Below are 14169 nucleotides of genomic sequence, written 5' to 3' on the forward strand. Positions count from 1 at the left end.
AGCTGGACCAAGTTGGAAAAAGCGGCAACGGTACGCGGAACATCAAACCACCAGTCTCTGTACTGAGCGAACACCTCGACGCGCACCCAGAATCGGTCGTCCCACAAATGAACGTATAAATATATAAAGAGGCTTATGGACATGCGTGTAAAAGGTTGGCCAGCATGTGTCGTGCACTGCTCGTTACTAGCGTGCATTTTTTCCTTAGTGCCTGTTACGTGCATACGTGCGGCGTGGTGTCTCTTAAGAGTGGGTGACAGAAACCGACGAAGCTGTTGGTCTTTTTTTATTAAACACATTCCTTTTTTCGTTTCGTGGTTGCCTACACAGAGTAGGGGTCGAGCGTGCGTTATTTCGGCGTTCTCCGAAGCGGTCCCATCGGCTGTCGCTTTCTAGAACCGAGTGCGCTCGAAACAGCAAAACACCCAGAACGCATCTAAAGAGCGCTGGCGTTGCGTCGGCGCGGAGCGTCAAGCTCCTCCATATACGCTCGCAGAGATTCGTATCTCACGCCACACTTCAGAATGCGAATCTCGAAACGGTTTTTTGCGAACCTCCCACGTCCCTTTCCCGTTCCCCGCCCCCCGGAGAGGGACAAAGAACGCAGACGAAGCGCGAGAGACGCGCGAGATGAGCAGCGTTCTTCTGTCCCTCGCAAACCCCCAAGCCGAGCAGCGGAAAGGGGACACGATTCCGACAACACGGGGTGGACTGCGGTTCGCCACTCTTGACATCCGATGCACACCAGATGCGCCAAATCGGTTTCCGACACTTGGCCACTAGGCGCCTAAATACACTGCCTGCACAGACAAAACGCCCCCACGTGTTTTCGGCGCCGTTTTTCGCAAAAGTGCGTTTCACCGCCAACTCCGCGACGAAGCGGGAAATCCCCGTAGACTCTCAGTTGCTTTCCCGCCCGGGTAACTCCTATGCCCACCCGACGCAGCGCGTCGTCCTTGCCCCCACCTGTCCCCTCCTCTCTCGCTTGTTTCCCGCATCTTCAGCATCGCTCTCTGTTTTCTGCTCATGTAGTCAAACATGTCGATTTCCCCCGACGGAGCACTGACCGCCGCCAAGGCGTCTCGGATTTCCTCGCGTTCGCGCCTGTCACTCCGCTCGTGGCGACGCCGGTCGTCTGGACTCCGCGAAGAGCTCGAAGAACCCCGGCGACCTGCAAGGGAGGAGAAACACTGCTGTGCGAAAGAAACATGAACGAGATGCTCCTGTCCCGAAATGCAGGTACGGATGTAGTTTCCATGCTCTGCGCATCCTATCATATATCTAGCCCTATATACAGAAACAATTGTACAGAAAGAACACAAAAATCCCTCGTGTGCATCCAGGGTCGCACCTGTCCGTTCCTATCCCTGTGTTTACGGGGATACAGAACTTCACGGAAAGAGATGCGCAGGCATTACGCAGGGGTGTCTATGCATGTGCGAGTCTGTGCATGTGCGTATCTGCGCACCAAGGGGCGAGTGTCTCCTGCGTCTTGTTCCGTCTATCTTACTGTGCTGGTCTCGCCGAAGGCGGTCGCTTCTTCTCTCCGCTGAGCTGCCTCTCGACCGCGGCCTGCACTGCCCCCGGGATTCCCCAGAAGAGAGGCGACGCGCATCTCGACGCTCCATCTCGCGCGTCTCGTCCCTTCGTCCGCCACGCAAGCTCCTGCTTCTCGATCTCTCGCGCGTCCGGCTCTCCTCTTCACCGTTGGGGTCTTGAGATTTCTCCGGCGTCTCCGCGGCCGTGGCGCCCCACTTTTGGAGGGACGCGCGCCGGCGGTCCTCCTCCCGCTTAGCCTCAGCGGCTGCCTGGGACGCGGAAACCCACAGGCCCTTGGCGTTTCGCACCATGGTGCTCTTCACTCTGGAGACACAAAATCGGAGACAGGAGCGCGAACACGGCTGCCTCACGGCGCGAGGCGCTGTCCACCCGGGAAAAACCCGCAGCCGCAACTAAAGGCCCGCTCCCAAAGAGCAGCCGCGAAGAACAATATTACAAGCGCTAGGCGCTTCGCAAGTGAAGAGGCATTAGAGAACAGAGCATGCTGAGAACTCCACGTGGAAAACTACACCGACATCCCACTTTACGTCCTTAGACACGTCTTCGCCTATGGAGATCTATGCACACAAGTCGCGACGTCTCCGTGAATACAGATGCGGAGCAGAGCGGCGGAGGCGGCGTCTGCATCGACACATCGCGTACGGTTTGAGTTTCACCGGGCGTTCGTCGCGTTCTTCCTCGCCGTGTCGAGATTGCCTTCGAGGAAGGACCGCGTGCGGCACTTCCCAGCGGCGGTGTTTGTGAAGCGCCGCATCGTCTTGCTCCGCCCGGGGTTTCTCCGGGTCATAGACCGGCACGAAGTGCGGCATATTGCGCGTGTGTCTGGGGACCAAAAGGGCCGTCGCCGCGTGTGTGTCTCGGCTCTCGCAGCGCGAAACCCGAGAACCGAGAGGCGTGGAGGGGCGAGGCCGAGAAGAGGCGATCGCGCAGAAGCAGGGGACGCAAGTTCCTGGAGAGGCGCCAAAAGCCCAGAGAAAGAGCTTCCGGAGAGAAGAATCGCAAGAAAACACACGCAGCTCTCGAGCGTGAGGCGAATCCCTCCTCGACCCAAGACAAAGAGACCGACACAAGGAGGCACAGGCCAGCGAAACGAGTCGAGCACAGTAAAGCCCGTTTAGTTTCAGAAGAGAGAAGAAAACATCGATACACCTACTCGAATATTCATATACTTATACATCAAACATGCTTGCCTACATGCATATACACATATATGAGAGGCAGGGTGGTGAGTGGATTCAGACATTTGTATCCGTGAGAGGCTGTGTCTCTCTTTGACAGCAAAGAGGATCATGCTGTGAGGCGTCAAAGAAGTCGGAGCGCGGGCGTCAAAGGCATCGGTGGAAAATAGTTGCCTTTTTTTTTCTGGTACAAACTCCGAGTCGCAGGGAGAAAGCCTGTGCAGCGGCAGAAAAAAAAAACGGAGCGGTCAGCGAGGAGAGCGCCACCAAGAGGAGACAGCGAGGTGAAGAACTGGAAAAAAGCAGATGAGAAGCGAGCTCCTCTAGAGACAAAAGGAAACGAGAGAAGGCCGACAGAAACGGCGGAAAGAGTGAATCGACGTCCGCACCTGGCGCTGAGCATGCATCACGCCGCCTCTCACAGAAAGCTCCACATCTGCTAATTTTTTTCTTCGCTCCTCGGTGAATCGAGAACCGAAGGCCCTCACACCGCGACAAAGAAAAACGGAAGAAGAAAAAATGCCGTCTTCAAATCTACAAACGCACCGGCAGCTGCTGAATGCCTGCATGCTCTGCCGAACTAGCCGACCGCGCTTTTGCCTTGTCCTTGTCCCTCTGTCCTGTTTTCAGTGCCGAAGAACAAGCGTGAGAAAACTCTTTCAGCTTCACGTGCGTTTCTGAGCAAAATCTGTGGTAGCTCTGCCTCTGTTGCCGCCTCTCCTCTTTCCACTTGAGAACACACCGCTTCGCATTCGTCGCACTTCGTATGACCGAGTTCTCAAAACCTGACTCGTCTCTCATCCCTTTTTCTCCCGCCTCTGCTCGCCTTTCCTCTCTTTTTCTCGCATGCGTTCTCTCCCCGTTTTTCTCTCTTCTCGTTCGCTTCCCGGTTCTACACGTTCTCGAGCTCTTTTCTCGGCTTTTCCGGTTTCGCATCGCTCCGCCTCTCCTCGCGGTCTCACACGAGACGCAAGACACCGTGAGATCCTCTCTCTCTCAGCTCTTTTTCTCGGCGCATCTCCCGGGAGACACCGCCTCAAACCGGGAGACGGCGACTGCGCTCTTCTCTCAAACGATTTTACGTGGTAAAGAGAGGCGACAAACTGCCGTCAGACACGTCCAAGGCAGAAGAAATATGCCGGCGGTACCCTCTAGGTAGATCCGGCAGCGATGTCGCTCCCTACGAGCTGAGGAAATTTGCTAAGCGCGCGCGACAGTTCTTCCCTTTTTCCTTCCTTTCTTGACCGGCGGGCACTCTGCGGTACACACGGTGAGGGACGTGACAGGCTCGCGATTCTGTTTCACGCTGTTTTCTCTCCCTGTTTTCTCCTTCCCCAGTCCCTTCTTACTTCTCTGTCTCTCTCGCGAATTCCGTTGCCTCTCTCCCTTCCACTTCCACTTCCTCCTTTCTGGCTGTCTCCTCTTCGCTCCGAGTTATGCTCTCGGGACGAGGACACCTGAAAGCGCTCACCCCCAGGCTCCGCCGAAGAGGTTTTTCTGAACGATTCCACTCGCATACTGAATTGCCGGCTGGGATGCGCTCCAGAGATCCGAGCTCACGCAGACTCTCTCTGCACATGTCTCTTTCCTCGCGGCTTCCTCACTTTCCCCCCCATCCTTTTATACATGTGCACATACACCCAGATCCTCTCATATGCCTGCGCATATATATATATATATATATATATATATACCTGCTTGGGATTTCGTCGACTTTGTCTGAATCCGATGTGTCGACGTACAAGCATGTAGCCACGAATTTGTGTGTGTTTCCGCAGTTCCGTGTATGCATCGAAGCGCGCGTGTGCGTTGTCTGTGGCAAGTAATCGCGTGAGCGCGTCCTGTTTAAGAGAGATTACCCAGGCGTGGTGGCGCGTCACGTGGCTATGGATGGCGCCTGCGTTTCTGGGCCATGTTTCGTCGACGAGACACGTTTCGTCTCCCTGCCTTCGACTGTGTCCTCGTCAGAAAATGTTTTTTTGCGGAGACGTTGCCGAGAGCGAGAGCGGCGCGTCGCGGCGGTCCGGGCACCGGCGCGCGGACTCCTTCGACCTGCGGGCTGCCGTCAATTTGCCGGAGTTAACGAACCGCAGGACGCAGGAAGACGTTCGGAGGCTCGTCTACCGCTTCAAACAGAGAATCGAAGGTGTGATCCTGTTCGCCCCGCCTGTTCCCGCGAGCAAGCCGACGCGATCGACGTCTGCGTTCGTGGCGCGAGGGGAGACTTCCCTCGAGCCTGCGGCGTCGGCCCCCGGCCTTCCTTTTCTCCTTTTTTCCGAGGTGTACCTACGTGCGGCGCACTCTGCCCTAGAATAGAGAGAAGGGCGCTGAAACACACTCGGAATTGTTTGCGGCATTTACTCAGTTCATTCGCGTCACGCTTGATCTGCTGCGTACCACACCCGACGGTGACTGCCGTTCATCTTGGCTGCCGTCTCTGTTGTTTTCGCCTTTCAGGGGACATGTGGGCGTCTCCGATCCCGACGGGGGGTTGGCGGGAGAACTTCTGTGTCGCTCGTCGTCGCGCTTTTAACCGTTTGCAGCTGCTGCCTGTCTCTCTTCGGGATGTTTGCCTCGTCAGACGTGCCGGGTGCGCGCGAGCGGCTCCTCCACTTTTGGCGAGACGCCGATTTTCAAGAGAGTGTCCTCGCGTCCCTCGCGCACGACATTCCTCGCGACGGAGATCCCCTCGCAACCGGCCCTCAGGAGACGTCCGGAGAGCGACGGAACCGAGGCTCCAGCTCGAGGCGGAGGAAATTCCAAGACCGGAGCTTCGGCGACTGCGTCCTCTGGCTAGGACTCGTCAACAGACACAACAGATACGCCGCCATCGAGCTGAAACTCCCGGGTACGCAAACGTGGAAGAACAAACACAGCCGAAACACGTGACCCGCGTGTGGCTGCTCACGTGCGCTGGGGCACGCGTGGTTCACTTTGGTACATAACTCAAACCGAATAAACAGAGGCATTGTCGCCGCCTCTCTCCGGTCCTCAGTGCCTCGCTCTTTTGTTCCTTTTCCTCCGCCTCTGTGTACTCGTGCGCTCCTCGCGGAGGCGCCGCCTTGCCCGCTGTTTTTGTCGGTTCCTCTGCGGGCGGCTCCTGCCTCGCTGCCTCACGAGTTTTCCGGAACGTGTCCACGTCTCTGAGTTTATGCCTGTACGCCTCGTGTGCGTCTCCGTTCCCCCAGCTGTAAACAAAGGACTCCTTAACTTAACCGTTTTTTTATTTGCATGCGCGGGCTGCGCCCGTCGCGCGGTTCCTCAGAGACTTTCGATCCCTGGGTGACCTACGTGAACCGCCTCATGGTTTACTTGTTTGCGGAAATCCCCGGCTACCGCGGCCCAGACGATTTCCACCGTCTCTGCGCCGTCTCGATGAATGAGCCATTTCCAATGAAATGCCACAATCCAGGGTAAGGCAAATCCTCCACGGCGCTCGAAACATCGCACTTCCATATATATATATATATATATATATATATATATGAATAGTATTGTATATGTGTTTATGTCGATACATACAGATATGTGCGTGCAGTGAATAGGGAGACATGGGCAGAGAGAAACGGAGAGACCGGCACGGATGCGTCTAACCGCTCGATGAAATGCATCCATCGGAAGACCCTGACGCAGCCGCATTGCGTTATTCGAAGTTCCCCAAACGTCATGTGCAACGCAATGACATTATTCTTAGATCTCCTCACATACATCTATATATGTATATATATATATATATAAATATATATATGTATATATATGTATATATTTGTGTGTATGTCTGTATATCTATATATATAGCGATATCCAAATGTCTGTCCTTTGTCAATGTAGGGTTGTCTAGGAAATAGGATATCTTTAGACACATATTTCTGAAGTATGCGCCTGGCTCCTCTGTATCTCTCCTCGTATATACGCGTGTCACGAATTTGTTCCCACCTCTCTGCGAGCCTTTGCTCCCTCTTTCGTTTTCGTTGCGTGTGCCACTTGCTTTTCACCTCTTGCGTGATTCTTGCCTGGCTTTCGTCCCTCTGCTCCGCTTCTCCTCTCATTCCTTTCCCCTTGATTCTTTTTATTTCTTCGACTTCCACTCCAGGTGCGTGTGTCTTAGTCACATCGATTTCCAGCCCCGCAACTCCCCACAGTCTTCGGACTCCGACACAGACGACACGGACGAAGACGAAGACTAAGGAGCGCAGCCTTCGGATCGAACGTCGAGGGCGCGAGACCAGGCGGCTTCGAGAGAGGGTCACGGTGGTGCAGAGCTGCGTTCTGCGTGTCACTTTCGACCGCGAAAGCGTTGTTCAAAAAGGAAACACACGTGTCCACGGGACCGATATGGAGCTCCCAGGTGCGTAGAGGCCTATCCAAGCACACGCACGTTTGCGCGTATTGACAAGCTGATGGTTTCCACGCGCTCATCCATCCCTGTGGGATTGTCTATCGCATCTACTCCTCTTCTCGTGGGGCCGTTTCGGGACGCCAGCGTCCGACGGTAGCGACTACTTCTGTATAATAGTTATGTCCCTTCATTCGCACGCATTATGTGCTCAGTGTAACACGCGTAAGAGGGCGATTTCACTTCTCGCGATACGCACGCTCTGCAAGACGCAACCAGCTATGCACGCATATGCACGTGAATGCACCATCCTGCATTCGACGCGTAGGCGAATCCGTCAAGCTCCTAGACCGTTTGTGGACACGTGCAAGGCCATCCCCAAGGAGCTCTCTGATGCGTATATTTGGTTTACTCCATTTTCGGATGAGTCTTTAGTTCGGACCGTCTGGGACGCCTTCTCGATACGCGTTTTGCATCCTGTCGGGTCGAGGGAAAAACTTTGCTGGCACAGACAGCAGCTTTCGTTTGCTTCTGAAAAGGTAATTCCTTGTCGAAACTCTCGACTTCTGTTCTGCCGTTCCTCGGAGGCCCTCTCTCCCGATGTCTCGGGTCGAACTGCACTCTTTTGATCGCCTTTTGCGTGAAGACGCTGCGCCCCCGAGGCGGCGTCTGCACAGAAGACGTGGTGTACATCCACCAGCACAGCGCGGCACCGCCCTGCTCAAGAGGGCGAGAAGGCGATAGAGATAGCGACGGAGCGAAAGAGAGATTCAAAAGCGAGAAAAGAAGAGTCAGAAAGCGAGAAAGAGGGCTGTTTCGAAAAAACCAAAGCGGGAAAGGGACGCTTCTCCAGCGACCGAGAGCCGCGCAGTTGGAGAGCCGAAAAAATATAAATGCAAACAGGAAACCATACATGAGACAAAATCGCCGCTCGGGCAAACCAGCTGCGTAGTCGCGCCAAAAGGGGACAATTGTCCCGACCCCACGGCAGGAGCGGGACTGCCAGACCGCTGACCCGCCTGCAACCAAGGAGAATCAAAATGTAGAAGCATTCAGTGCCGGGGACGAGACAGCGCAAGAAGAGCACCTGTAGAGGCAGCCGCGTGTCCCGGTTTCCACCGTCTCCTTCGCCGACGTCCGGGATCGTTTTCTCTTCACGTGTCGACTCAGATCGCGTTCGCGTCCTCGCGCCCTGTTCTCCGTGGAGGGCCTCGCGAGACAAACGTCTCATGGAGCCTGACCCTGTTTAGCCCGGCATTTCCTCGTCGGATCCGGCAACGGAGCTCGGCTCACAAGCAGGCGAAGACAGGCAACTCAGGACGAGAGCCTCGCGCTTTTCTGGCGCTGAGCAAGGGAAAAGCGAGACGCTCTACTCGTCCCAAAGTCGTCTCCGTCCGTCAGTTCCTCCCTCGCGCGGGCTCAGAGGTTGCTCGGGTTGTGCCGCTTGGATCACAGCCTTCAGATTTTCGATGACGGTTTCGTGGAGCTCGTTAGGACTCACGGACGCCGCGGGAATGCGACGCCAGTACGGCAGACTCTCGAACTGCCTGTACACCTGGTAGACGCGCTCCTGTGTCGCCAGCTTCTCGTACACTTCCTCACCTGGCCAGGCGGCAGACGAAGAAAGGGGACACCGAGACGAGAAACATCGGGGGCGTGCAGCGAACTGGTGGGTTCCACGTGGGCTTTTTCCCCAATCTCCTTTTGGTGGGGTGATGGTTTTCTCGGCTTCCTGAAGGTCCGTTTTCTCTTCTACGCTCTTCTCTTCAGCACTCTTTGACCTCTTCCTCTCCCCTCTTCTGTCGTTCTGACGTGTACGGGTCTTCCTCGCCTCTCTCCCCTTCTCCCTCAAAATGCGCGTCTTCTTCTTTCCCCTTCTGCTTGCTTCCGTCGTTTTGCCTTTCTTCCCTGCGCGTCACCGCTTCGCGCTCTGTCTTCGGTTTCTTCTGAGCTTGGGCTTACCGTAGCCGCCGCGGCTCTGCGTCTCACGCGGCGAGATGTCGAGGAAGAACACGGCGTCGGGCGCCAGCAAACCGCGCTCAGTTTCTCTGCAAAACGCTGGATCGACTGACGCACCTGTCGCCGCTGTTGACGCTGCCCACGACCATGCAGCCTTCGCAGGGTCTCCGGATGCGTTCGCATCCGCCTGCAGACTCTTCGCTTCAGTCTCCGCGAGCACTGGCGCCGCTCCGACCGTGTACGCAATACCTTTGAGAAAAAACGAGGGAGTAAAAGGGGAAAGGACGAGGTGAACGCCCGGGAAACGTGGTCAAACAAGGGAGGGGGGTCCGCGACAGAGCAGACAGGACGGGAAAACATGGAGCCCAGGCAGGACGGGGGAACAACCAAGAGAAAGAAAAACACGCGAAACCAAAGGGAAAACAAGAAACGCAAAAGCGATGTGGAGCGGCCACTAGAGACACAACTTCTGCCGCTTCCCACCGGCAACCTCGGGTGTGTGTTCCGAAACCAATTTTGACGCTCAGAAAAGCGTCCACAGGCGACGCCGCGACAAGATTTTCTCCCCTTCCACCTTTGCGTTGTCTCCATTTGGCCTTTTCTTCCTGGTCTTTCCAGTTTTCTGTGCCTTCGCGCTCTCTCGACTTTGTCCTGTGATGCCTCATGTCCTGCCTTCCCGTCTCAGGCTTCGTTTCCTCGCCTGTCTGTTTGTGCGCTTCTGCTCTCTCTACCTGAGAACGAGTAGCGGTCGACCAAGACTGTCTTTCCTTCCCCGAGGGCGCGCAGAATGCGAGCTTGCGCCTCCCAGCGATTCGCCGCAAAGAGGAGGTGCGTCAACTGCGGCGGCGGGATCTGACACGGCCCCTCGTTGCTCCACGTCGCGCTCGCCAGGAACTTGTCGAGGACTTGGCCTATCGAGGTCGTGCGATCTAGTGCCGAGTCCAGAGCCACACGGAAATCCGCAACCACGCGCGGGAGAGTGCAGGGCCGAACCCAGTGTCAGTGGAATGTTCAAAACAAGCTTAAATTTCAGGCACGACTTCTACGCAAAGACATGTCAACTACACGCATGTATATCTGTATGTATGTATGTATATATATATATATATATATATACATATGTATGCTTGCATACGTGTATGTGTGCATGCGTGTCTACGCGTATGTGTATCTGCAGGCGGGGGTGTATCTCTCTGTTTCGCTGTGCACGTGGCGGTCCGCCTGCTGGGATGTGTGGAATGAGGTGCGTTGTTTCGGTACCTGGGAACCGGATGAGTTCTGTGGGTTGTCCCTCCTTGAGGAGGCGCTCGTAGGCGAGTCGGGCTTGCGTGGATTTCCCCGATCTGCGCAGCAAGCAGAGAGACGCAAGTTCGAGTCCAGCGAGAATGCTGTGTATCCATCGCGCGTGTCGGGAGGCTCCAGAAGCGACTTTTCCTCTGGAGCGCCGAGAGAGGAGGGACTCGACGCGAGAAGAGAAGGGAGAGCAGGCGACCGAGCCCCTGAACCGGGCGTGCGGCTTCGCATCTCAAAGATCCCTTCAGAGACTGGACGCGCTCTTCGCGGACTGCGCCGCGGCGGGCGCGCCTTTGTGACAAAACGGTCTCCTTGCGGCGCAGAGCGAGACGAAAAAACTTTCGCGGAGGGCTATGCGAGAACCGACGCTGGGGCTCGGCGGAAGAACGAAGCAGCGGCGTGTCGTCAGCTGAAGCCGAAAGAAGACGAATTTAGGCCAGAGAGCTCACCTGTCAATGCCTTCGAAGACAACCAAGCAGCCGCGTTTGGGGGTGAATCCTGCCATGCCGACCTCGGAGAGGGGAAAACCTGAGAAACGGATATCGACGTCCTCGGCCTTTTAGATGCCTTCTGGGCCAGGAAGCGAGTGCCCCACCGAGGTGCCGACTTTGACGCGGGCTTCGACAGTCTTCAGCAAGAGGAGCCGACGCGGGATCGGAAGAGAGAGAACGCGCGAAGGAGACAGGGAGAACAAGACGACAAAGGAAAACGGACGAGCGGAAACAACGACAGAGAAACCAAAAGGCGACGCAAAGAGAACGAGAAAGAAAAACGAACACACGCGAGAGAACTAAAGGGAGAACAAGAGAGAGAGAACAAGAGACAGAGCAAGAGAGAGAGAACAAGAGACAGAGCAAGAGAGAGAGAACAAGAGAGAGAGAACAAGAGAGAGAGCAAGAGAGAGAGAACAAGAGAGAGAGCAAGAGAGAGAGAACAAGAGGGAGAGCAAGAGAGAGAGAGAACAAGAGGGAGAGCAAGAGAGAGAGAACAAGAGGGAGAGCAAGAGAGAGAGAACAAGAGGGAGAGCAAGCGAGAGAGAACAAGAGAGGGAAGGCGAGGACAAGAGAGCGAAAGAGAGAACACGGAAAAAAAGCGAAAAGAAAGTGGGCAAGAGGGAGAACAAGAGAACGAAAGACAGATGGAGAGCCACAGAGGGCGCGAGAGAAAGGAGGGCGAGATCGAGGGGGGGGCGAGAGAGATCGTCTGAGGAACGAAGAATCGAGGCTAAAGCGGTGAAGACCGAGCAAAGAGGTAGACTGGAGACAGGAGGGAGGCAAAGAGGCTAGAAAAGTGGAGAAAAAAGAGCGAAGGAAACACAACTAGAGGCGAAGCAAGGGGGGAGGAAAGCCGTTGCGTCGAAAGGTAGCGGTCCAGCTGTCCCATGTCTTCTTTTCCGCAGAAGGCATGGCAAAGAGTCACCGCCACATGCACACGATGCAGTCTCGACACACTCTTGGTGTTTCCGAGCCGTAGAAGATATATCCGCTCCAAATCAAACACTGGCAAGGGAGGAAAAAAGGGACAGTGGGGAGCATCGACGAAAGGGAGAAAGAGACGAGAGAAGGGGAAGACTGAGCGGGGGGTTCGGCGGCTCTTGATTCGCGAGACACAAGAGTGGAGATGCGGCTTGACGGACGGCTAACGCGCGAAAATTAGAACGCAGGAAAACACCTTTTTAAAAAAGAGAGCACTGGAGAAAGCTGGGTAAACAGAAGGAATGAGAGAGCATGACGGGATAAAGAAGAACCTCCGGAGGAAACAAAATTGCGGAAAACGAAGATGCCGGGTCATCGTTACCCAACGGCGACCGCTTATATCGCGGGCGGGACCGTTTAGCCCCACCCACCGCGAACTTCAACTCGACGAGGCCAGCGAGATTCCGGAACGCAGAGGAAGGGAAAAATGCGGTTTGGAGAGTTCGAAGGAAAGCTAAATACTGCTAGTGTCGAGAAGCCGGAGTCAATACTTGCCTGTTCTGCTCCCTGAGAACTCCCGAAAACGCGGAGTGGAGATACACCTTGCGCGAACACACCAGCCGCCGAGACACCTTCGACGCTGTTGTCTTTGCTTGTCTTTGTGTCCTGAACGCGGAAGCGGGCTCTGCGTGGCCTCTGTGGAGTTGTGTGTGTTCACCGTGCACTCTTCTTCTACTCTCCGGTGTCGGTGTTCCTCGCTTTCGCGTTCTTCTCTGTCCGAACTGCTGGCTTCGTACTGTCCAGGGGGTGGAACTCCAACGCTCTCCAGCTTCCACGTTCGCGAACCCGTCGCTAGAGAACGGCGACAAGTCTGTCTGCCCCGATTCAAAGGCCACACCAAGTGAGGAAGCAACCTTAGCGTTGCTGACGCTTGCTCTCTGAACGGCGTTTCTTTGTTTCGCCCTACACCGCGTGACGGCGCCTTCACTTCGCGTTGGCTCGAGAGACAGCTTTCCTTGGTTTTGCGCCTTTGGTTTTGACGCAGGCCTGCGATGAGTTCGAACCTCACAGACCGCCTCGCCCCTGGACTCCTATCACACCCTTTCGTGTGGGATTCGTGTGTCCGACCGCAAGTCGGCGTTGTGTTCCAGGCATCAACTAGCCATGCTTCTCGGGAAAAACCCTTGGTATCTGCTGTGCGTTCTCTTCACCCCGCTCTCCCGCTCAGTGTGTCAGCTGTGGCCATTTCCCCTGTAGAGTGGTGTGTGTCTTCGTGGTTCGTCCTATCTGATCCGGAGGGACTGCGGGGGTTTGCTGTCTCCCACGGCGCGTTGGGACGGCCGCCGTACCGCAGTCGCCAGGAACTCAAGCTGCCGAGCTTTTGGAATAGCATTACCTATAATATTCAAGAAGATCACACTAGATACCCAAATAATAGCCCACGTATACGGTCCTGCAGTGTTTTTTCGTCCGCGAGGAAGGTCAGAGCGAAAACTCCAGACCATCGCTGCGTGCGATGTCACAGCGGAACCCTAAACCGCAAAACCGCTAGCAACGTATAAGCGCTGTCCGGACTCGCGGTGCGCCCTAGCCAGTCTTTTCTCACGGATCAGGAGCGAGCACGGAGGAAAGCGGAGGAAGTGCAGCAGCTGGACCAGCCCACCACGAAGCATGTGCTTTCACCAAAAAAGAAGACACATGCACATTTTCGAGAGCAGCGGCTGTTCACGTGGCAGACGTGTGGCGGGACTTAGCGCAGTGCAGCGTCAGAGAAGGCCGAGAGGCTCGCGTCTGGAACTCGACAGCGCCGGCAATCGCGCACGCTGATTCGAAAGCAAACAGGCTACAGCGCCACTCGCGACCAGTTCGCGTGCGCCTGGAGTGAGGGAGCGAGAGATATATCGCAGATGTGTGTGCGCAGGAGGGGGTGAGGCTCAGCGGCGCCGACCCGGCTGGTTCGGCCGGTCGGCGAAAACAATGTGCAGTGTGGAGTCGTGGCATGGAAGAAGCCAACTATCTTTGCGGAAAGAAACGGGGTGAACGCGCCAGGCACCACGGACCGCAAAGCGGAGGTCTCAAACGAGAGCGGATTCTCAGGATTCACGCGTCTTCCCCTGGCTTCACGACCTCTCGTTGTTTGCCGGGCTGTTCGCTCCGCAGGCACAGTCGTTTTCTTCGCTCTCTACCAACGGTGAACACCATGGATGACAAAGCTTTACTGGAACCAAGACATCACACAACGAGATTCCCGGACAATTAAACAGAAACGCCACGAAGCGTCCAGTCACATGAATTAGCCGAGTAGCGGACAGTAGCGAGAGCAGGAACCAAGTACCAAGAACCAACCGAAAAAAGGTTGACGAAGACAAAGGAGGCAACTTCGGTTGACGGAGACAAAGGAGGTAAGTTCGGTTGACAGGAGCGTTCT

The 14169-nt window shown here is 55.6% G+C and overlaps 3 protein-coding genes across 3 annotated transcripts; 1 reads left to right on the plus strand and 2 right to left on the minus strand.

Annotated features, from left to right (window-relative positions):
* Positions 1-857: 857 nt before the first annotated feature.
* On the minus strand, positions 858-2369 carry NCLIV_053160 (putative chemotaxis protein; the record flags this gene model as incomplete). Its single annotated transcript, XM_003884869.1, has 3 exons — positions 858-1193; positions 1610-1804; positions 2217-2369. 3 exons carry the CDS (start codon positions 2367-2369, stop codon positions 858-860), a joined length of 684 nt encoding a protein of 227 aa, XP_003884918.1.
* Positions 2370-4709: 2340 nt separating this feature from the next.
* On the plus strand, positions 4710-6925 carry NCLIV_053170 (conserved hypothetical protein; the record flags this gene model as incomplete). Its single annotated transcript, XM_003884870.1, has 4 exons — positions 4710-4884; positions 5320-5586; positions 6004-6151; positions 6847-6925. 4 exons carry the CDS (start codon positions 4710-4712, stop codon positions 6923-6925), a joined length of 669 nt encoding a protein of 222 aa, XP_003884919.1.
* A 1518-nt stretch (positions 6926-8443) lies between these two features.
* Positions 8444-10831, minus strand: NCLIV_053180 (Thymidylate kinase, related; the record flags this gene model as incomplete). Its single annotated transcript, XM_003884871.1, has 5 exons — positions 8444-8676; positions 9037-9282; positions 9765-9962; positions 10294-10376; positions 10776-10831. 5 exons carry the CDS (start codon positions 10829-10831, stop codon positions 8444-8446), a joined length of 816 nt encoding a protein of 271 aa, XP_003884920.1.
* Positions 10832-14169: the final 3338 nt, after the last annotated feature.

The sequence above is a fragment of the Neospora caninum genome, chromosome XI (assembly GCF_000208865.1).
Source record: "Neospora caninum Liverpool complete genome, chromosome XI".
Lineage (NCBI taxonomy): Eukaryota > Apicomplexa > Conoidasida > Eucoccidiorida > Sarcocystidae > Neospora > Neospora caninum.